General features: G+C 37.4%; 3 protein-coding genes across 4 annotated transcripts in view; all 3 read right to left on the reverse strand.

Annotated features, from left to right (window-relative positions):
• LOC128020877 (C3a anaphylatoxin chemotactic receptor-like) overlaps positions 1-12100 on the reverse strand; it is a 28317-nt gene extending 16217 nt beyond the window's left edge. Inside the window, exon 1 of the mRNA XM_052607643.1 lies at positions 11936-12100. The gene's annotated coding sequence lies outside the window, so the exon portion shown is untranslated. The remainder of the gene's footprint in view (positions 1-11935) is intronic.
• Positions 1-25218, reverse strand: part of LOC128020876 (C3a anaphylatoxin chemotactic receptor) — a 59441-nt gene that overhangs the window by 19552 nt on the left and 14671 nt on the right. The window contains exon 3 of one of the 2 annotated variants that reach the window (XM_052607640.1): positions 10755-11191. The exons of the other annotated variant lie outside the window; for it this stretch is intronic. Within the exon in view, the coding sequence (XP_052463600.1) occupies positions 10777-11191 (415 nt within the window). The 3' untranslated portion in view covers positions 10755-10776. Of the gene's footprint in view, positions 1-10754; positions 11192-25218 lie in introns of those variants that run through there. 2 annotated transcript variants of the gene reach the window in all.
• Positions 1549-3114, reverse strand: LOC128020878 (C3a anaphylatoxin chemotactic receptor-like). The gene is made up of 2 exons (XM_052607645.1): positions 2881-3114; positions 1549-2686 (listed from the first exon to the last, which is right to left on the reverse strand). The coding sequence occupies exon 2, from the start codon at positions 2587-2589 to the stop codon at positions 1636-1638; it is 954 nt and encodes a 317-aa protein (XP_052463605.1). The 5' UTR covers positions 2590-2686; positions 2881-3114; the 3' UTR covers positions 1549-1635.

Here is a 25218-nt window from a genome sequence, read left to right on the forward strand (position 1 = left end):
GCGTTTAGCTTGTAAGATACACATAGAAATAAAGATACATTCCTTTGACTTAAGCTTAGGATACAAATGCATTAGAAAAATCCTTGGTTCAAAAGGAAGACTCACATTTATTATTTTACCAATCATATTATGCACTACTTTCCAGAATTTCGATATTTCTTCACATTCCCATATACAATGGAAATAGGTGCCTTTACAAACATTACACTTGGGACATGTATCTGGTATATTTTCATTAAATTTGTTTGATAATACTGGAGTTATGTATACTCGCATAAGCCAATTATATTGTAACAACTTTAATCTTGTATTGACTGTTTGTACTTGAGCATCTTAACAAATCTCACTCCATCTGGTGTGATCTCCTCGTTAAGATCCTTACTCCATGCTCCTAAACGAGAGCTAGAAGACTCCAGGAGCCCTCTACCAACATATTATACAGAAGTGAAATCCGACCTTTATCATGACAATCTTTGGTGACTACTCTTTCCAAAACTGATAATGGTGGTATATTTCCAGTACTTTTTTTAAATGAAACTTTTTATCTGTAAGTACCTAAAAAAATGACTTTTAGGTATATCAAATGTATTACTCAATTCTTGAAATGACATAAGATTGTCTTCCTTATATAAATCTTTTATACTTTTAATACCTTTTTCTGCCCATGTCTTAAAATCTACATCTACTTTTCCGGGACTAAATTTAAGATTTCCCCATATTGGACAGTAGCGAGATATCTCACTTGTATAGGAGATAATTTAGAGGCTTTGTTAACCACAGACCTTATTTCAGGCGATTTAGCAAAAACCCATTCAAAAAATCCATAGACTTTAGGGCGAGGAAACTGGAAGTGCTAAAATGCTAACTCACTTCCGCGTTTTGGCCTACAAAGTGATGTCATAACTTCGGCACTCTATTGGTGCCACTTAAACCCGTGGACAACCCACAGAAGCTAGGCGACAATATATTACATGAGTAGCCTTCCGGATGTCGTGATAAAAATGAGGAAGTAGTTAAAAGTGGTCAGTTTTCTTAATAATTGTCAGTAAATGTGTGTGTCGAAAGATGTAACTTTATTTTTGTGCTTTTAAATCATTTAATGTTTTTAAAAGATGTTTAGCATTGAAAACATTATGCTTTAGCTATTTGTCCAACAGAGAACTTCTGTTAGCACAATGAAACTACTGGGTGAAAAAAACTATTAGCACTGATTATGAACAATCTTTACCCAAAAGTAAAAAATTTATTTAAAGAACAAAGTAAAAAAAAAAAAAAAGAAGTAAAAAGTGAATTTAATGCTTAATGATCATTACAAAAATGTAATGTTCTACAACTGTTCTATTTTGCATTTTATTTATTAAACACTGTTTGTACATCATGCACTTTGCTTTAGTGAAATGTTACAAGCTTTTTCTAAGATGATTACAACCAAAGAAAAAAAAAATTATAAAAAAGCATAGTATTCCAACATTCTGATATTAAACTTTGGCGACAGATCATCACAAAACATTATATATATATATATATATATATATATATATATATATATATATATATATAGAGAGAGAGAGAGAGAGAGAGAGAGAGAGAGAGAGAGAAATAAATAATGAAATAGTTTAACAGTTAATATCTTCACTACAGTGAGTGGGTTTGCTGTGACTGGGACTGGGTGGTTTGTGTCATTTGTGTTCCCTCCTCAGAGAAAACTCTTTCAAAAACACGTCTTAGAGAAAGTTTAACATTGCTCTTAAAATCCTGCCCCATGAAAACATACAGAATGGGGTTCAGACAGCTGTTGAAATACGCCAAAGCTACGGCCAACGGATCCACTGCAAAAGCAACCAAGGAACTTGATTTCTCTCTGTATATTATTATCAAATCCACTATATGATACGGCAGCCAGCAAAGAAAAAATGCCAAAATAACAGCCAGCATGATGCGAAATGCTCGTCCAGAGTTAAAATGTCTCCTGCCTAACTTGCGTGCGATGAATCCGTAGCTTGTTGTGATGCACATGAGAGGAACCAAAAAGCCAAACACAAATCTGATGATGCTTAACCTTCTATACATTTTCAAATGGACAAAATCAGCTTGATAATGCACACAGTATGTTTCATTATTTTCTGTGTAAATCTCTCTTGACATCATAAAAGGCAGACTGATAATTAAAGCCAGAATCCAGGCCGCTGCACAGGACAGTCGTGCGATGAACAAGCTGCGATGATTGTGAGCCCAAACCGGTGTGATCACCAGAGCAAACCGATCCAGACTAATCAAGTTCAAGGTGAAAACGCTGGCAAACATGGTGATGTGCAGAACGAAGTGGAAAATCTTGCACGATGTGGATCCGTACGGCCAATAATCATCAAATTTGCTCCCGATCAGATAGTAAATAGTGAGAAGGCAGCACAAGAGGTCAGAAATCGCCAGACTGAGAAATCCTACTGTATTAACAGTCCTCTTCATCTTCAATCCAGCAACATACACGACAAAGGCATTTCCAGGAACACCGAGGATCAAGGTCAGGGAGAAGAAGACCAGAGAAATCACTCTCATCGGATATTCCAAAATGTTATAATAATCCTCCATTGCAGTGATGGAGCTGAAGTGCCTGGTTTATCCTGCTAATATCACATTTTGTCAATGTAAATCATATTTAAAGTGTAAGAAACGTGCCTGGTTTATCCTGTAAAATCATAAATCATATTTAAAGAGTAAATAACTTTTATAGCTAAATAATTAAATGATCAATGTATTTATATTATTCTCGAAGCTGAATTATGATTGCAAACATGCAACATGCTATTTTAGCATTACTTAAAAGTACAAAAAAATTATGTAAATAACTTTAGGTAAATAAGGTAAGTAATCATGACTCACGTTGTGGTGATTCGATTCACAATTATTCCTGTATATGTTTTCTTCTCTACTGTTCAAGACTTTATGCCACTTCTTCAATTTTTTGTTACTTCATAATTTTTCTGCAACATTTCAAACATGGTTGAGTTGTGAAACATCATGACCAACCTCTATCTTAAATCTCTACTTCTACATGTTGAGAAATGTACATACACACACCACTTCACCTGAGCCAATCAGCGTCCAGAAACCTTGACCATGTGATCTCCCCAGCCCTCACAAGAGACTTTTCAAAAAAGTGGGATATGAGGTCAGACGCTTAAGTTTCTGCAACATCATTGTTTTTGGACTGTTTAAAGATTGCCTTTTGGACAAAGTGTTGTGTGTGAATGCAAAAGTATGTTTGAATCGCTAATTATATAGTCAATGAGAGACTTATTCACTTTTGTTTAAAGGTTATTATGTCCGTGAGGTAACAATATCTATATGTGTCTACGTGCATTCATAATGCGCGTAACATTGTAAACATTTTTAACCCTGTTGTTCATATGCTTATATATATATATATATATATATCTGGTGAGTGCTAGAGTAACATTTGTTGTTATTAGTACAAGTTAAGTTCCTGTTTGAAACAGGTTAGCAAACCTGTACCAGCTGTACCGCCTCAGACTACAAATTGAGCATCAGACTAAGAACAAGTTTCGAAGCCCAACTCAAGTATCCGCCCCCTTACCAAAACAGAGCTCCACCAACCATTATATGCCACAAATGGGTCAGAGATTTGATGTGCACTATCCCCATAGACAGGACACTTCCAATTCTCCATATAGGGAATCTCAAGACACTGCCAGGCATCCGCAAATACCATGCCGGTCATTTACTCCATCACCTCTGCCTGAAGAAGAACTGATATATCGAGGTCCAACTCCTATGATCCCTGACTTCATACATCCCAACCCAAGAGAGTTCTCGAGGCGGAAAATTGCTCAGGAGAATGTCTTCCCAGCTAATGTGTTGGAAAGGTTCAAATTTCAGATACTTATGGACCATCTGAAGTTAGAGGAGGCTTTACTAATCGCTGACTCGTACTGCCATTCTCAAAATCTTTACACAAGGACAATGACTAATTGAGACCAACAGTATAGCCAGCCACATCAACTGGCGCTACAGCGCATTGCAGAGTTATACATCATGTACCCATCCCTACTCTTCAAGAGTTCAAGAGGACATGACAAGGTTCATAAGCAATCAGCGCAGAGGACCCTAGACACAAACAAGAGAGACTTTCAGAGACTCTAAGCCAGCCACTAAAAGCACCACAATTTTTCTGGGTATGAAGAAGGGCGATTTCTGAGTCTACTCCATCTACTCCACCATCTAGGGGTTCTCGGAGACACTACTGCCCCTACTGTGACAACAGTAAGCTTTCCCTCAACAGCTGCAGCAACAGCTTGCTAAAGACCAAAAACAAAGCTGGATCAAAGACAACAATAGATGCTGTCATTGTGGCAGAACTCATAAGTCTGCAGAATGTATCCTGAAGATGCGCTGCAGACAGTGCAGCAGTCGACAACTTATGCCTCTGCATGATATCAGTGCTGGGAAGCCAGAGAATCCAAAGCTTGTTTAAGATTAAACTGCTGATACCAACAGCTGTGTATTAAGTACCATGAATGAGAAGATTCTCCTGATTCATAAACAACCTACCAGCAGGAAGGTTCTACTTAAAATCAGTAAAGTGATTTTCAGAAATGGCAAGAGAAGGTTGAATGCATATGCAATCCAGGATGATGGATCAGAGAGAGCTATCCTCCTCCACAGAGCAGCTCAGCAGTTGGGCCTCAAAGGTCAGCCTGAAGATCTCCCACTCCGTATCTCATCAAAGGTGCTTTCACTGCTCAACAGCTAAGCTTCACATTCACACCCAGTGAAGACTAGGGCAGGGGTAGGCAAGTTCGGTCCTAGAGAGCCGCAGACCTGCAGAGTTCAGCTTCAACCCTAATCAAACACACCTGAACAAGCTCATCAATCCATTCAGGATTACTAAGGTACAGGCAGGTGAGTTTTATTTTTCAGGGTTGGAGATGAACTGTGCAGGACTGCGGCTCTCTAGGACCGAACTTGCCCAACCCTGGGCTAGGGCCTCCATAAAGACACGTCTTGGCTGGATATTACAAGGTTTGATCCAACACTTACGGAAGAACATGAGTAAACAACACTGTCTCTTCACTTCAGTCTCATTCCCGGAAACTGATCTCTATAGGCAAGTAGAGAAATTATGGCAGATGGACTTACTACCCTGGTGTAATGAAAAGATGTGAATCAGATCCAAACAGGACCAAGAGGCAGTGGAAATTCTGGAAAGGAAGAGAATAAGGGTTGAAGTGGAGTGTGTCAAACGATATGCAACCCCTCTCCTGCGTGTCAAGGACTTGCCTAAACAAAAAGCACCTAAAGAAGCCATCTTATCACAGCTGAGGGCCACTGAAAGGAGACTGGCCAGAAATCCACAGCAAGCAGCTGCTTATACCAAATAGATTGCAAAACTGGTACAAGCAGGTTATGTTAATTTTACCTCAAGATGCTGTGACAGACATATCTGGCTCCTGGTTCATCCCAGACCACATGGTGTAGCTGTAACCCAGGTAACCAGCTTACCAGTTAGAAGATTAAAAATTATTTAAAAATTAAGTTGAAGAAAGCTAAGAAAATGAAAAAGGGAGGAAAGTTCCAGAAGGAAAACTGTTTTGTCCAATCGCTGTTCTTACTTCAGTGACTGACTTTCCTAACAGCTAATGTTAGCAGTGCATTCGTAGGTCCCACCCACAGGCTGCACGGGCGCTGCTGTTTTTGAACAGAGAGAGAGAGAGAGAGAGAGATGACATCATATAAGACAGCAGCACAGAGTGTTTCTCCAGAAACTCCCTGAGTTTAACATTGACCCAACGAGTAAATGTGATTGAGTACATTTGAAAAGTGGAACTTTCAGAGTTAATGTGACAGCCTGAAGTATTGTCATCTGCAAGAGAAAGAGAGAGAACTGAAAATCGGAGGAGTATAGATGGAGCAGATCCCAGAGTGTTGAAGACCTGTCATTAATATTCCTTGTGATAATTTATCATCTTATTCTGCTTTGGTGAGAGAATTTTAATATATTAATCTAATATCATTCTGAAATTATTTGTTATGAGGCAATTTTGAATAGGCCACGTGCATATCGCGCGAGCCAAGCTAATTAGTACGTCTGGGCAAAAGCTACCAAATGTAAAAGTGCTGAATGTGTCATGAGACGAGAAAGAGTGATTTATTAGTGCCATTATGTTTAATACCTGTCAAATGGTTGTATTAATGTGTCATTTGAGACGTGTGTGTATGCATTTGTGATGGAAGTGTTCGAATCAGAAGTTAAGCCTGTCGCGATAGTCGATTAATCGCACGATAAAAAAATGAGCTCGATCATTTTTTCAGCCGCGATAATTTCTTTTTTTCATTTTTTTTTATTTAAAAAAATGTAACATGTCACGATGTGGGGTTGTCCCAGCACTGCCTGTGGACTGCCCACAGCAGAAAACACCCTCTCTGATGGCACAGATGTCCCAGGTATAAAGTATTTGTGTGCACGCCATTTTAAAGAAAAAACGGGGAATTTCACCCTGAAGGAAGCTGATTGAGTTGGTTCTTTTCACATGAACCAGTGTGATTCTGTCATTCTGAAAAGCTGTTGTTTTTAACTCGAAGCGATGCGGACGCGCATGCGAGTGCGACACTTCCATTATGAGCGCGCATACCGCATTTGAAATAACGAACTTGAGCACAAATAAAGACGTGATATGTGGATGGCCCCTTCATCGGTCAAAATGTTTACTTTCGGTTAACATTTGAACGGTCAATATGAGCATCCCTAATTGGCATATAAACATATATAACATAATATAAGCCACATAAAGTCAACATGTTGATATTTATTGCTCTGAATCTGCCATAACATAAAATTTTACTGATCTTTGAAAAGGTGTACCTGCGTTATTATGCCATTATCATTATATTAGTTGAAACTGGTCTTAGAACGACAATATTATTGTTTATTGCGATAATTTCTTGGACAATTTGTTGTCCAGCAAATTTTGTTATCGTGACAGCCCTATTTGCAAGGCGTTTTTTTTTTTTTTTTTTTTGTGATTCTTTCTTTGAACTTGATCTCGTGCGAGAGTTTCCTGTTTTGTGCCAAATGTAATCTTTGGTGTGGAATCATGTGGGTCCATATGCGATTACATGTGCACAAATGGAGAGCTGCCCACGGACCTTTGAACTGTGATCCAAAATCATCAACTGGTAGGAGAATTAAAGTTTTCAATCAGTATAGCTGAATATACTGTCGAGTTCAAAAGGACAAAAGTGTAATCTACATTTATTTTCTGCATTTTTAGTTAAATTGAACATACAATTACCATTCTTTTGCATATTTGGGTCATTGAATGTAATGTCTTGTTGAAGAATTTACTATAGTTAATTGTTTTGAAAGAAACAGACACAGTATTGTTTTTTGAGAATTTATTTTGACACATTGTGTGAAGTGTGCGAAACATCAAATTGTACTGAGGCTGTTGCACAGTTAAATCCTTGGTCCTATAAAAGACAACAGAAAAATTATGACAACTATTCAGGTACTATCAATTAACTGTTAATTTGTGATCGTTCTACGTGAAACAACTACAAATAGAAAATGTATTTTATCAACTCCTATATGAATCAGAATTAATCTGTGTTGACTATTCACTCACCTGTAGCATCATATCCTCTCTCCAGACAGATTCCTTTCTTCTGATACAACTGCTCCATACTGAACATCATTACTAGGTGTAGCAATCAGTCTCATCGTGTGCTACATGCTACACAGCACAATGGTAAAGACAGGATAGTTTTCAACTGCTCGTTCCAATATCATGGACAAAACCTGAATGAGCTTCTGCTCCCAGGACCAGTGTTGGGGCCATCTCTACTTGCTGTGCTACTCGGAATCAGGGAACATTTAGTCAGCAGCTACTGCCAAGGGGATGTTCCACCAAGTTAGACTGCTCCCAGAAGACAAAACACTCTTGCGCTTCCTGTGGAGAGATCTTAATGCACAGGAACTATATAGTGTGTATGAATGGCAGGTCCTTCCTTTTGGCACCACCTGCAGCCCCTGCTGCGCTGTCTTTATAAATCCAGAAACATGCCCTTGATCATAGCCAGCCCGGAGACGATGTCCGTACCGAGCCTAAGAGACTAGTTTTCTGTGATGCCTCCGAACGTGCCAATGGCTCCGTGGAATAACTCCGAACAGAGGACCAACATGGGCAAACAGAGGTGGCTTTCCTAACAGCCAGATACCATGTAGCATCAAGGAAACAACAATCTGTTCCCCGACTGGAATTATGTGCTGCACTGACTGGAGCTCAAGCTCAAGAACTCCAAACCAAGTTGAACCTACCCACATGCCAAACGATCTTGTGGACTGACTCCACCACTGTCCGCACATGGTTACAATCCAACTCATGCCGGTTCAAAATATTTGTGGGGACTTGGGTTGCAGGGATCCAGGATCTCACAGAGAGAAACAGCTGCCAATATGTACCCTCCGCAAGCAATCCAGCTGATGACATCACTCGTGGAAGGAGTCTTGGTGAGCTCGGCCTGGAAAGTCACTGGTACCGAGGACCACTCTTCCTGAAAAATTCATCCGATCTGTGACCTGAATCCCTGAGTTCAAAGGAACTAGACAGTAATGAACTTCGTAAGGTTGGTATCTGCTCTCTAGTGTGCTTCACATATTCTGATTTCAGTCAGTTTAAGACTCTCAAGGAGCTAATAGAGTCCACAGCTCTTCAAGGGTCTACTGATTGTCATCCCACAGCCAGTGATTACAGAAGAGCTGAGATTAGTGTTTTGCAGCAAGCACAGCAGGAATGTTTTCCATCAGGCTTAGAGCAACTGAGGGCTGGTAAACCACTTGTGTGCAACAGCTGACTGAGAGCACTAGCCCCAGAACTCGATGGAGAATCCCAGTTAATCAGAGTCGGTGGACGTTTACGACATAGTCCCTACCTGGAGCCTGACAACATGCACCCTATTGTACTGGATCACCACCAGAGCAGTACACATCGACATCCTCCACAGTCTACAAACTGACTTCTCCCTATGGCCCTCTGGCGTTTCATGGCTAGATTAGGAAACCCCATAAACTTTTGTCAGACCAAGGCACAAACATCAGAGGAGGTGAGAGAGGGCTATGGGAAACTTTTACAGCTCTTGGCCCAGATCTGCAGAGACAGTTAGCCAAACAGCAGATCAAATTCCAATTCAATCCACCTAATTCACCACACTTTGAAGGCTGTTGGGAGTGAGAAATTCGCTCTTTGAAAAAAGCACTGAAGGTTACTCTAGGAACTCTATCAGTAACCTTCAAGGTCCTACAAACCATGCTGGCAGAGACTGAGGGAATTTTGAACTCCAAACCACTGGGATATACGTCATGTAATGCCTCCCATCCTGACCCTATTACTCTAAATTGTCTCCTAATGGGGCAGCCAGATGCATCACTCCCCCTGACAGTATAACCGCAGTCGGAATTGATCAGTCTGCATCAATGGCACCACAGTCAAATCCTTGCAGACCAATTTTGGAGACATTATGTAAAATTCTTCCTCCCTGGTCTTCAAGGTCTTCAAAAAAGGCAAAAGGATACTCCAGACATCCAGTTTGCCACTATGGTGCTGATCATTGACTGGCAGCTACCCAGAGCTCTCTAGCCCATGGGGAAGGTATCAGAAGTATACCCTGGTGCTGACACCAGAGTGAGGATAGCCAAAGTTCAGGTGGGAGAAAAAACTTACACTACACCAGTCGCACGCCTTATACAACTACCTGCTATTCCTGATTAAAGAAATTGTAAATTCAACCAATAAAATAAGCGTTTTTGTATCCTTATGAAAATCTGGGGGCAGCTGTAAAAAAGGCTTCACAAGCACCACGGCTCTAATAAGGTAAATGGACTGCATTTATATAGCGCTTTCAACAGACCACATGGCCATCCAAAGCACTTTACAACTTGCCTCACATTCACCCATTCACACACTGACGGCGGTGTCTGCCATTCAAGGCGCCATCCAGCTCATCGGGAGCAGCTGGGGTTAGGTGTCTTGCTCAAGGACACCTCTACACTTGGTCATTTGGAGCCAGGAATCGAACCACCAACCTTCCGGTTTGTAGACAACCTACATGAACCACTGAGCCGCTGCCGCCCCAAGGTGTCAAGTTACAGCTGTGCGCTGCTTATAAGATAAGAATTACAGCCTGCCTTGTATTCTACATGTCTTTTTGTAATAATTTTCATGTTTAATTAAGCTTAATCTATTGTACTGTGTTATAGCCAGTTTGTTATAATATTTGTACTATTATCATGTATATTATGTATATTCAAGTTTATGTCACTGTTTCATTTTGTAGATAAACCACGGCCATGACCAAACAGTCAACAGTGTTGAGTGGTGACAATAAACAGGTTAGTCTTAATAAAACAAGTGCATCTTCGTTTCATCTCTATTCGGACAGTCTTTGATGGGTCAGTACCCTGAGCTAGTAAATAGTTCTATATGTTAAAGAGCTACAAAAGCGAAATTTTGTACAAAGGTCAAGAAATGTACAAGGTTAATTTATAATATATTATTGTTTGTAATTTAATATTGTATTTTATATGTATTTATAGTATAGAGAGCTGGACAAGGATAGTTTACATTGGGTGATGATATAAATGATCCATTAATTTATATTTTCTATATAGTATTGTGTAACAGCAGGATTCAGACAAGCGTTGTAGATCCAAGTGCAAGCTTTTATTTATCAATCAGAAAACAGAATGAGTTCATATCTTCACTACAGTGAGTGGGTTTGCTGTGACTGGGACTGGGTGGTTTGAGTCATTTGTGTTCCCTCCTCAGAGAAAACTCTTTCAAAAACGCGTCTTAGAGAAAGTTTAACATTGCTCCGCCCCATGAAAACATACAGAATGGGGTTCAGACAGCTGTTGAAATACGCCAAAGATACAGCCAGTGGATCCACTGCCAAAGCCACAAAGTAACTTGCTTGATCTCCATATATTAATATCAAATCCACTATGTGATACGGCAGCCAGCACAGAAAAAATGCCACAATTACAGCCAGCATGATGCGAATCGCTCGTCGAGAGTTAAAATGTCTCCTGCCTAACTTGCGTGCGATGAATCCGTAGCATGTTGTGATGCACATGAGAGGAACCAAAAAGCCAAACACAAATCTGATGATGCTTAACCTTCTATACCTTCTTTCAGAATTCTCATCATCAGCTTGATGATGCACACAGTATGTTTTATTATTTTCTGTGTAAATCTCTCTTGAAATCATAAAAGGCAGACTGATAATTAAAGCCAGAATCCAGGCCCCTGCACAGGACAGTCGAGCGATGAACAAGCTGCGATGATTCTGAGCCCAAACCGGTGTGATCACCAGAGTAAACCGATCCAGACTAATCAAGTTCAAGGTGAAAACGCTAGCAAACATGGTGATGAGCAGAACGAAGTGGAAAATCTTGCACGATGTGGATCCGTACGGCCAATAATCATCAAATTTGCTCCCGATCAGATAGTAAATAGTGAGAAGGCAGCACAAGAGGTCAGCAATCGCTAGATTCAGAAACCCTACTGTATTAACAGTCCTCTTCATCTTCAATCCAGCAACATACACGACAAATGCATTTCCAGGAACACCGAGGATCAAGGTCAGGTAGAAGAAGACCAGAGAAATCACTCTCATCGGATTTTCCAAAATGAAATAATATTCCTCCATTGCAGTGATGGAGCTGAAGTGCCTGGTTTATCCTGTAAAATCATATTTAAAGAGTAAATAACTTTTATAGCTAAATGATTATATGATGATGTATTTCTATTATCAGTGAGGCTGAATTATGATTGCAAACATGCAACATGCTATTTTATCATTACTTAAAATTACAAAAAAAAATCATATAAATAACTCAAGGCAAGTAATCATGACTCACTTTGGGGTGATTCGATTCACAAATATTCCGGTAAATGTTTTCTTCTCTAATGCTCAAGACTTCATGCCACTTCCTCAATTTTGTTACATCATCATGCTTCAACATTTCAAACATGGTTGAGTTGTGAAACATCATGACCAATCCTGTGAAGCTGGATAATCTGGAATTCATAAATTGAAAAAAAATAGTAATTTCTAAAACTAAATGTCTAAGGCTAAAACAGCTATTTAAATGGCAATTTAAAATGTAAATATGCAGAAATTAACTAAACCAATATTTAAAAATGTTTAAGGTAAAGAAATGTTAATTTATAATATATTATTATATAAATTATTGTTTTTAATTTAATATTTAATTTAATATGTATTTATAGAGAGCTGGACCAGGATAGTTTACACTGGGTGATGATATAAATGATCCATTCATTTTTATTTTCTATATAGTATTGCTTTATGTGAGTATATGTATAACAATCTTCATTTTAGGTTATTAAATCAGCAATCTTTCATTCTGAATTTTAAATTCTTTATGCAAAAATAGTTTGCTGGTGATTTGAGTTTGAATGGCTTTTAACAATGTGAATCACTTGGAGATTTTCATGTTTTTAAATCCTTTTATCCAAATCAATTCTGCCATTTTCATCACAAATAAAGAGTCCTGTTATGTCTGATGGAGCAAAAGTGGTGAGGAAGCTGCTTGTGTAAGAGATCAAATGTGTTGAGCAGATAAACAAGCTTTTTATGTAATGCTTTTCTTTTACTGTAAGATCGCTTTACACTAGTGTAATGAAAGTAAACCTTCCTTAAAGTTATTGCTCTATTTAACTGTATCTGCATCCTTCTATTTATGTCATATAGTGAAAGAGTCACTGACTAGCAAAAGGATTCCTATTTCTCAAAAGGTTTTAATAAGTGTTTTGAATTGATCTCACTATATTCTCCAGGCAGTGAAGCAGTGTGTGTGTTTGGCAGGTTTGTGTGTCATCTTTGGCCAAAGTTTGAGTCTGACCAAAGGGAACAAGTTTTTGACTAAACTGTTTGATTTTGACCTGGAAGTTTGACGTTTGTACATGTTGGTGTGTAGTTTTGAGATTGTGCTTATAGTTGTGAGAAAATGGTGAATTGTTTCATGAACTGCGTGTTAGCCATCGATACAAGCATGCCTTTTAAATGCCACAGAACATTGTAAAAACAAAAAACATACAACATCACACATTACATATCTCAACACTTCACTGCAATCAAACACACACGCAGGCAACACCTCAAACACTGTGTAAATAACATATTCCACTTTATACCCCCCCCCACACACACACACACAGCACCACAAATATAAAACAGCATGTTGATACTTGCTGTTCAGTAATCTGTATTTTTACTGTATCTGTATTGTCATTAAAACTTACAAATATTTTAAGAGATTATAAGTTACAACAAAGAAGTTTAATATTAATATTCACCAGTTGTCTCATGTCTTCCGCTCATTGTAATATGTAACTAATTTAAGTATTGAGCAGTACCTAGGAATTTGTTAAATACAAAAACTTTAAATGATCAATCTAAATGAGTTAAAATTTCATAATGGGGTAAGCAAGACTTTTATTGAAGAAATAACTAGTAATTAGTAAAATCTACTTAAAATATTGTGTTACACCTAATAATACATTTGTTCATTGGGATACTAAATATTTAAGTATTACAGACTAAAGATTTTAAGACACACTGTTTAAAATTCCATGTGAAATTTATTTAAGAAAAGGGTTGCAAAAAATTATGCAGTATATTTTAAGTATAGCATTAAGTATAGTATAGCAGTATAGTAAATCTAGCATATTTTTATTTATTTATTTTTGTGCAGTTTTACACTTTCAACTGAAACACACCTACATGCTTTTTTATATTTGTGGTGTGTGAGGTTTAAAGTGGAATGTGTTATTTACACAGTGTTTGAGGTGTTGCCTGCGTGTGTGTGAAGTGAAGTGTTGAGATATGTAATGTGTGATGTTGTATGCTTTGACTTCCATCTGTGAGTTTTGCAAAGTTCTGTGGCATTAAAAATGCATTACAGTTTGTATCGATTGCTAGCACACAGTTCATGAAACAGTTCACCATTTTCTCTCAACTATAAACACAATCTCAAAACTACACACCAACTTGTACAAACGTCAAACTTCCAGGTCAAAATCAAACAGTTTAGTCAAAAACATGTTCTCTTTTGTAAGACTCAAACTTTGGCCACAGATGACACACAAACCAAACACACACACTGCTTCACTGCCTAGAGAACATAGTGAGATCAATTCAAAACACGTATGAAAACCTTTAGGGAAATAGGAATCCTTTTGCTAGTCAATAGCTGTGTTTACATGGACCCTTCTAATCCGATCGTAATAGGACTAGAAGCACAATCAGAATAAAAATGTCACATGTAAACACGTCAATCGGACTGAATTGGCTCGATCCGACTAAAATTTTGATCGGATTGTAAGGGGTGGTTTATCCTTTTTGTAATCCGAGCGAGAGGACATGTAAACACTTGATTGAAAACCGAAACTGGAAAGTACTGCGCATGCGCAGTGACTTAGAAATAATGCACGGAATGAGGTGTTCTTCCTGGTGAATAAAATGTCATAAACAAGTGTCCTGTCATTATAAATCTCCCCTTTCGCTCAGCTTGTGAAGCACATTTCATGTGCTGGTCGTCGCCTAATTAGGACCCAAAGTAGATAAATATCACGTGTGCTTTTTAAAACAGCAGCGGGAAACTCTGTATATTCATGCAGTGAGCGCATGTCAGAGTAAATCCGATCAGAAGCTTGTGACATGAAAACGCACATCAACCCGATCACTTTATTTAACGTTCATGTAAACACAACGTTCTGATTCATCAATCAGAATGAATTCATTCCGATGGAAGCAAAAAGTTTCCATATAAATGCACCTAATGACTCTTACAGTATACAACATAAATAGAAGGATGCAGATACAGTCAAATACAGCGATAAACTTTAGGGAATGTTTACTTTCATTACACTACTACTGTAATGCAATCTTATAGTAAATGAAACTTTTTTGCTTTTAAATAGATGTATTTTGTAACAGCTAAACAGAGGGCCATGCAAAATGTCTTTTCTGCTCGGTGTCTGAAAATAGCATAGATTTGTGTAAGAGGGACAGAAAGCTCTCGGACAAAATATAAAATATCTTAAACTGTGTTTCGAAGATAAATGGAGGTCTTACGGGTTTGGAACGACATGAGGGTGAGCCATTAATGATATAATTTTAATATTTGGATGAACTAACCCTTTAACTTCATCTTAACTTCACAGCCATGTCTGTGCTGTGACAAACAAACAAGCTCCTCCGCATAAGTTTAATGCAAAATAAATATTTTTTGTTTTATTTTTAAAGATACAAAAATACTTTGGCAACATGTTTTACTTGTGTGTGGTGTATGCGTGTGTGTATGTGTGTGTGTGTGTGTGTGAGAGAGAGAGAGAGAGAGAGAGAGAGAGAGAGAATTGATGTTGATAGTGTTGAAATTATGCAGCCAAGTGATGATATCTCAGATCATTATTTAGTTTTGTGCAAACTTCATATAGCCAAAATTGTAAATTCTACTTGTTACAAGTATGGAAGAACCATCACTTCTACCACAAAAGAATGCTTTTTAAGTTGTCTTCCTGATGTATCCAAATTCCTTAACATATCCAAAACCTCAGAACAACTTGATGATGTAAGAGAAACTATGGACTCTCTCTTTTCTAGCATTTTAAATACAGTTGCTCCTTTACGCTCAAGGAAGGTTAAGGAAACCAGTATGACACCGTGGTATAATGAGCATACTCACACCCTAATGAGAGCGTCCCAAAAAATTGAGCGCAGCTGGAGGAAAACAAAACTAGAGGTATTTCGTATTACTTGGAAGGAAAGTAACCTATCCTACAGAAAAGCATTAAAAACTGCTAGATCCGATTACTTTTCTTCTCTTTTAGAAGAAAACAAACATAACCCCAGATATTTATTCAATACAGTGAATAAATTAACGAAAAATAAAGCCCCAACAAGTGTTGACATTTCCCAACATCACAGCAGTAATGACTTTATGAACTACTCTACTTCTAAAATCGATACTATTAGAGATAAGATTTTAACCAATCAGCCGTCAGCTACAGTATGCATCAGACAGTGCACTATAGACCCCCTGAGGAACAGTTCCACTCATTCTCTACTATAGGAGAGGAAGAATTGTATAAACTTATTAAATCATCTAAGCCAACAACATGTATGTTAGACCCTATACCATCTAAGCTCCTAGAAGAGGTGCTTCCAGAAGTCATAGATCCTCTTCTGACTTTATTAATTCCTCATTGTCATTAGGATATGTCCCCAAAAACCGTCAAACTGGCTGTTATTAAGCCTCTCAACAAAAAAAACACAACTTGACCCCAAAGAACTAGTTAATTATAGACCAATCTCAGATTTCTGTTTTCTGTCCAAGATACTAGAAAAGGTGGTATCCTCACAATTGTATTACTTCTTAGAGAAAATTGGTATATGTGAGGATTTCCAGTCAGGATTTAGACCGTACCATCTGATCATGGTTGTATCTCTCTATTAGCTTTATTGGATCTTGGTGCTGCATTTCACACAATTGACCACAACATTATTTTGCATAGACTTGAACACTTTGTTGGCATCAGTGGAAGTGCATTAGCATGGTTTAAATCGTACTTATATGACCGCCATCAGTTCGTAGCAGTGAATGAAGATGTATCATATCTATCACAAGTGCAGTATGGAGTACCTCAAGGCTCAGTACTAGGGCCACTACTCTTCATGCTTTATATGTTACCCTTGGGAGATATCATCAGGAAACATGGTGTTAGCTTTCACTGTTATACTAATGATACTCAGCTCTATATTTCTTTGCGGCCCGGTGAAACACACCAATTTGAAAAACTAATGGAATGCATAGTCGATATAAAAAACTGGATGACAAGTAATTTCTTATTGCTAAATTCTGAAAAAACAGAGGTGTTAATTATAGGACCTAAACACTCTGCTTATAATAACCTTGAACACTGTCTAAGACTTGATGGCTGCTCTGTCAATTCTTCATCATCAGTTAGGAACCTAGGTGTACTACTTGATCGCAATCTTTCCTTAGAAAGCCACGTTTCTAGCATTTGTAAAACTGAAACTGACCACAAGAAACAGATGATTCTTCTGCACAATCTGACTTTGCTACAGTCTGGTATTGAACTACTGGTTTCATCTGGTCAGAGGAGAACTGGAGTCCTACTTAGCCCTGGTTTCTCCCAAGGTTTTTTTCTCCATTCTGTCACCGATGGAGTTTCGGTTCATTGCCGCTGTCGCCTCTGGCTTGCTTAGTTGGGGTCACTTCATCTACAGCGATATCGTTGACTTGATTGCAAATAAATGCACAGACACTATTTAAACTGAACAGAGATGACATCACTGAATTCAATGATGAACTGCCTTCAACTGTCATTTTGCATTATTGACACACTCTTTTCCTAATGAATGTTGTTCAGTTGCTTTGACGCAATGTATTTTGTTTAAAGCGCTATATAAATAAAGGTGACTTGACTTAAAACTTCAGAAGCATGAAGATCATGCTAATATAAGAACTTTAAAGAATCTATAGTTTTTAAAAGATATATCAAAATGCATATAAAATATAAATATTATACGTAATATAAATTATAATTGTTGAAATATAAGAACAACCGGCAACAGGTGTAGTAGAGGTATTGTTTATTTCAACTTTACATTAATGTTATGTTTTTAAATTATTTACCCCTCGCTGCCCTCAGTTTCACATACAGGTGAATACCCCTAGGAGGACCTGTGGGATTTTGTTTACGATTCAACTTAAACATTTTTATTTTATTTATTTTTATTTTATTATTTTATTTTATTTTGGGGACATTTCATTCTCTTAGCAGTCTAAACAGTCTTTTTATATTTATTGTCAGAAATGTTTATTTTATATACTATGTTTTTTATAATCATATTTTATGTATTACTATCATTTTTAAAAGAAGAGATTGGTGTGTTTTATAATCTTGATAAACTTAAATGTTGAATACTTTTTTTAAATTAATGAATTGTTTTAGTAGCATGATAGTAACATGATGTAATATATAATTATTTATTTCCATATTCTTGAACCCTGGAGTCTGAGTAGGTTTTGGGGCACTGGAAATATTTTGGCATGCCCTGACATTTGAATTTTTTTAGTCTCTTAAAACGTATTAATGGCTAAAGTCTGAATAAACTGTATTTAGCATGAACAGGGCTATAAAAATATGGGTAGCACTTTATTTTACAGTCCTGTTCCCCATGTACATACTATGTACTTATTATAGTAATTACAATAACTATGTAATAACTAGGTACTAACCCTGAACCTACCCCTAAACCTAACCCTACCCCATGTAGTTACCTTGTAATACCAGAACTTACTTAGATAGTGTACTTACAGTGTATTTAAGTACATGTAAGTACACGTACTGTAAAATAAAGTGCAACCAAAATATGTGAATTATATGAATGTACATTTTTTGTCTGTGATTTTATGAAAGCAGCGTTTATGCCTGGTTAGTGAAAAACTAAAATTAAAATGTGTTCAAAATATTTTTTATAAGATCAATAAACATGAGTAAATGTTGAATGCATGATTAAAATGTATGACAAACGATTTGCTTTGCTTTAGTAAAATGTTTGTTACCACATGATCTATAGAATGTTTACTGTAATGTTAGGTTTAGGGGATGATACTGCATAAAAATCATTAATATAATGTAAATATAAATGGTTATTAACTAGTGTAAAGCTTTTGCTTTGTTTTATATCATGTGAGATTACATAATTTATTTTCATTTTAAAAAATATATATATATAAGATCTGGGGTCGATTGAATGTGTACACGTGCGTGTGAGAGAGAGATGTTGTAAATATTGAGTAATTTCATGGCTGATGACATATAACCATGATTTATTTAAAAACAGATCTCATCACATGTCGTAACAACAGCTGCAACCATTGAAAGTTTAAAGCCATGCTGGTGGGGGAGAGGTAAAGGTCAAAAGGTCACAGTCACGTGGGTGGTCAGGTGGATCAGGGGTAAGAGGTCAAAAGGTCAAAGCCATCAATCAAAGAATTTGACAGGTGGTGTAGCATATCTCTCTCTAGACTATGTAATATTTCTAGGTTTAGTGCAGGAGCATTTCAAATTAATAGGGATGAGGAAAATTATTATTAAAATGAAGATCTGAAAGAAATAGTTACCAGCTGCAAGACCTGAGATCTAATACACGTTCATTAAAGGGTTAGTTCACCCAAAAATGAAAATTAGGATGTTTTACTCCACCTCAAGGCATATAGGTGTATATTAATTTTTTCTTTCGTAAGAATCATATCGTAGTTATATTAAAAATTCTCCTGGATATTCCAAGCTCTATCATTGCAGATTGCAGGTGTTGTAAATATATTTTGAAATACATTTTTAAACATATTTAAATATTTGGCTTTTAATTATTTTTCACATATATTAAAAAAATGTTAATATTTTTTATCAGAAATATTTACACATTTATTTCCTTAATATGTAAAAACATTTGGATATCATATGTTTTAAATATAAGAATGTTCAATATATGTATACATATTAATTTATAATATTTTGTATCATATTACATTTATGTATATGTAAATACAGTAGATATCTATAAATGTAAATATATTTTAAAACATTTACATATTTAATTAATGCTCCTTTTTTACTGTACTTCACATAAGTAAATAAACTTAAACATATTTTCACAGAATATATTCCTGTTTACTCAAACTGTATGTAAATAAATTAAATCTACATGCGTGTAAATGTTTTCATTTGATATAGATTATAATTTGCACCTTCATTATAAATCAAACAGAAATTGGGCACTGAATTTTTTTTTTTTAAATCTCCAGACAATGAAACTAATAAAATAGTGACATTATCAATTTACTTATTAATATAAAGAATACATGTAGCGTCCAGGGTTACACATGTACTTTATATGTTTAGGTCAACGCATCATGACAGTGCTCACAGCAACAACAACAAATTAATGGCAAACACTTCATCACAAACAGGCAGTGTTTATGATAAATAATATTATTATTGGCACATGATACAGTGCCATCCACACCACCAGAGGTCAGGATCTCCTCACTTATGTGGACTTTAATGTGCATCAGTATGATTGGTCAATTTTTCTAGTCAGCTGGATTGTGTTTCTCTGTTGCTTAAAGGAACAGTACACTTCCAAAGTGAAATTTCTGTCTTCATTTACTCATCTTCCACTTGTTTAAAACTGGTAAGAGTTTCTTCTGTTGAACACAAAAGAAAAATGCTAGTATCCCAACAGTTGATGGGCAACAATCATCCATCAACCAATCAACAAATATGAACCATCAACTGATCGGATACAGACATTTTTCCAAATATCTTCTTTTTGTGGTCGACAGAAATAAAAAACTGAGCAAGGGTGAGTAAATGATGACAGAACTTCACAGAACTATTCCTTTAAGACATTTCATGCCTCACAAGTAAGTAGCTATCTCTTTACCAATGATGATCTCACAAGAAATAATTTTTATTTGTTTTGAAAATTGCAGCAGAGAATTAATTAATAACATCAACTGACAACTCTAAAATCACAACTGGTTGATCATTTATATTGAAGAAGACAGCAGCACATAAGTGTTTAGTTTCTTTTCTCATTAGATTTTAGTGGTTGTCATTGCCAGAAGTGTGTTTTCATAGGGTAGCATTTTAAAAGTATAAGGTAACTTTCTTTAAGAAATGTTTTTGAAAGAGCATCACGACAACAAATGCACATTATGTTATTTTCATAATATATGTATAATATTATTTTCAGAATAATTGTCTAGATAAAATTTTCTTGTCAAGTATCTTAAAAATTATTTATTTTAAAACTGGAACTTAGTATAGGCCTATGCAAAACAACATGGCACAAATAGCTTATCGTAGCAGATTTTGGCAGGAAACATCTAGTACTTTGCTTGTATCGTGCATGCCCGTGTTGATTGCTAATTCAAGTTTTCATATGAATGAACCTCTGAAGGGAACCGATTGTCTTCAGAAAAGTTTCAGTTCTTGCGTGGCCAGCATACTCACCAGACATGTCACCCATTGAGCATGTTTGGGATGCTCTGGATCGGTGTATACGACAGCGTGTTCCAGATCCTGCAAATATCCAGCAACTTCACACAGCCATTGAAGAGCAGTGTAACAACATTCCACAGGCCACAATCAACAATCTGATCAAGTCTGTATGAAGGAGATGTGTTGCACTGCGTGAGGAAAATGGTGGGCACACCAAATAATGACTGGTTTTCGGACTCCCCCGGACCCCCCAATACAAATTTTAGAGTGGCCTTTTATTGTGGCCAACCTAAGGCACACCTGTGCAATAATCATGCTGTCTAATCAGCATCTTGATATGCCACACCTGTGAGGTGGATGGATTATCTCAGCAAAGAAGAAGTGCTCAGTAACACAGATTTAGACAGATTTGTGAACGAATATTTGAGAGAAATAGGCCTTTTGTCTACATAGAAAAATACTTAGATCTTTCAGTTCAGGATTAAAAACGGGAACAAAAACAAAAATGTTGCATGAATAATTTTTTTCAGTATATATATATATATATATATATATATATATATATATATATATATATATATATATATATATATTACTGTGTCATCTAAACGGCACAGCAAGAGGGAATATCATCAGCCACATACAACATAGCTAAATTAAAGTACAATGAAAATCCTCATTACAAATCCATCATCACACAATCGGCCTTTGCACAAAGCCAACACCTACTGTATATGTTCAATCCAGCAGTTCTCAATTCCAGTCCTCGTGACCCCCATCTCTGAATATTGCATACAGAGAACACTAACAGTAGAGCCTAAAAACCTAGATCATATATAAAATATAAGATACAGCAATACAATAAGGGAATGTAAAAAAAAGACATATAATACAATTAAATATAAAGTTAAATAAAGCAGTGCAAGGCACATGGTATATAGAGTTCTAACCAGTGAAGTGAACAAACAGTGCAGATAAAAAGATTTTTAGTGCAAAAAAAAGCTTAATCAGTCTGATTAAAGTGACAAGGGGCTCAAGAGCAGTTATTTTATTTAAATGTGATGTGATGGTAGAATGACGTTCAATGAGGTGGTTAGCAGATCAATGTTGCACAAAATGACTGGTGCATATCATCGTATGTTAGTGGGGGGGTGGGGGTGGAAGGACCTGTGGATGTGGGATCTTGGGGGGTTCATAGTTCAGTGTGGCCTGGGGCAGAAGAGGGATGGGGGATGAGTTTGGGAGCGAGTTCACCTTACTGACAGCCTGATGGATGAAGCTGTCCTTCAGTCTGCTGGTCCTGGACTGGAGACTCCGCAGTCTCCTCCGTGATGGTAGCAGACTGAAGAAGCTGTGTGACGGGTGGGTGGGATCACCTGTGATGCAGGGGGTTTTGTGAGTGAGACGGGTTCCATAAATGTCCTGCAGGGAGGGGAGAGAGACACAAATGATCTTCTAAGTTGCTCTCACTATGCGTTGCAGAGTCTTCCGGCAGGACGCGTTGCAGGCTCCATACCACACAGTGATGCAGCTCAACAGGATGCTCTCAATGTTGCCTCTGTAGAAGGTAAGTAAATAAACTTAAACATATTTTCACAGAATATATTCCTGTTTACTCAAACTATATGTAAATAAATTAAATTGTAACGCCACGCCAGCAGAGGGAGCCCTCTCCCGAGTACTGACTGTGTTCCGCTCCCTCTGCTTCACTTGTACTTCCTGTATGTGCTATATATAAGCATGGCCGCCACCACTATCACGTTGCGAAGTATTGCCAGCCTGTCTGCCTTACCGAGCGTTTTTCCCATTGCCATAGTTTGCCTTATTGTGTATGATCTTTGCCTGGTTTCCTCGTTTCTGCCTTTGGATTTACCCACTGTCTTGTTGTTTGGATTGGACTGCCTTTATGTGTATGATTCTCTGCCTTCTACGATTACGATTCTCTGCCTACTGTTTGGATATGTCTGCTGTGGATGTTATTAAACTGCACATGGATTCTAACGCCGCCTCCACGTCATTACATAAATCTACATGTGTGTAAATGTTTTCATGTGATATAGATTATAATTTGCACCTTCATAATAAATCAAACAGAAATTGGGCACTGAAAAAATTCAAAAATCTCCAGACAATGCAACTTATAAAACAGTGACATTATGTACATATGGGGGACGGGGCTTTGGCTCTCTTCAGTTTGCTGAGGAAGTAGAGACGCTGTAGTGATTTCTTGACCAGTGCTTCTGTGTTCTCAGTCCAGGAGAGGTCCTCTGTGATGTGCACAACCAGAAACTTGGTGCTGCTCACTCTCTTCACAGGCGCACCGTTGAAGGTGAGAGGAACGTGCTGAGTGTGAACTCTCCTGAAGTCAACAACAATCTCCTTCATCTTCTCCACATTCAGAGAGAGATTGATGTCACTGCAGCACCCAGCCAGGTGACTCACCTCGCTCCTGCAGTTTGTCTCATCTTTGTTGCTAATGAGGCCCATCACAGTCATGTCATCCACAAACTTAATAACAGTCCCTCCAGAAAAACGCGGATTATTTTTGTGATTGTTGCGGGCAAAAATCCTTGATTTTGCGGCAGGTTTTGGAATGGAATATGCAGGATATTTTTGCAATTTTATGCGATGTAATTGCAGGAACTTGCAAAAACTGGTGATCCCCCCCAACACCCTGTTCTCACTAGGCTACTACCTTACTGTAAAGAGTCATTTCTTATAACTTCCTATGATTAGCAAGCATACTAAATCACATAATATTTAAGTTCTCATACTGTTATTTCAGACCTTAATTAACACATGGCTCAAACTTACAAAACAAGTTCAAAACAAAGTCAAACAAGTTCTCTAGCAACAACTTCTGTAAAAATGAATACAAATAAAATCACACAAATCACACAAATACAAATGCTGTTTTACAGGAATTGCAAAGTGCAATCTCTTACTGCAACGTAAATTATTTTACATACAACTAATATACTTACAACTGTAAGGTTTTGGTACTATTCTGTAACAAAAAAGTACAATCTTACAACTGTAGAGGTGAATCAACTTCTGAATGAAACTACAACAGTCCACTGTGAAAATGAAAACTAACTGCGTAGCCTTTAACACTGGCCTATCATTCGCCTTCCTCGTCCTCATCCCTCTCTCAAAATAATTTGCCCCCACTGTCATGTAACACACTGGGTAACTGCTTTGCGCGGTCTTTTGCGCTTTTTTTTTTTTTTTTTTTTTTTTTTTTTTTTGGCAGATGAGAATGATTTGCGTCCTTCACTCTGGTTTCACCGCGGGCTTCACAGATGATGTTCACGTCACGCAGTTACGTCACTTCATAAGGTTCCCATTGGGAAATAATGTCGATTTACTTGTGTGAAGTAGACGCAATATTTTTCAACTTTCTGCTAAGATATATGTGACTTTTTTGCAACTAAAATTATTATTATTATGAAATCATGCTACCTCCGCATATTTTGCTTCCTGAAATCTGCAATTTATGCAGCGAAAGCGCGGCGTATTAGAAAAAATGCGACCCCCGCATAAATATGCAGTCCTTGCCTGATTATGCATTAAATCAGGTGATCGCATAATCGCGTTTTTCTGGAGGGACCGTAATAAAGAGGTTGGAGTTGTGTGACGGTGTGCAGTCGTGAGTCAGCAGAGTGAAGAGGAGGGGGCTCAGCACACATCCTTGGGGGGCCCCAGTGTTCAGTGTGATGGTGCTGGATGTATTGCTGCCGACCCGTACTTCCTGAAGTCTTCCAGTCAGAAAGTCCAACAGCCAGTAACACAGCAAAGTGTTGAGCCCCAGCTGGATCAGTTTGTAAATGAGCTGTTGAGGGATGATTGTTTTGAATGCTGAACAGCTCCCTTACTGCCTGAGTTAGGGGAAATCTGTTGAAATTTACCTCACTTAAGAACATTCCTTCACGGATTTGTGCTGCAAAATGTCACACATGGACAAGTGTGACATCATATACCTCTGTAAATAAATACAATTTAAATTCACATCTTACATACTTCAATGCACTATTTTCTAACTGGAATCAAGGCAGAATATCCTGTGATCTCCACTTCG

This window comes from Carassius gibelio, chromosome A10 (genome assembly GCF_023724105.1).
Source record: "Carassius gibelio isolate Cgi1373 ecotype wild population from Czech Republic chromosome A10, carGib1.2-hapl.c, whole genome shotgun sequence".
NCBI lineage: Eukaryota > Metazoa > Chordata > Actinopteri > Cypriniformes > Cyprinidae > Carassius > Carassius gibelio.

Bases quoted from the DNA above. Each gene is read 5' to 3' on its own strand.
- LOC128020878 (XM_052607645.1), bottom strand. From the start codon at position 2,589: ATGGAGGATTATTATAACATTTTGGAATATCCGATGAGAGTGATTTCT.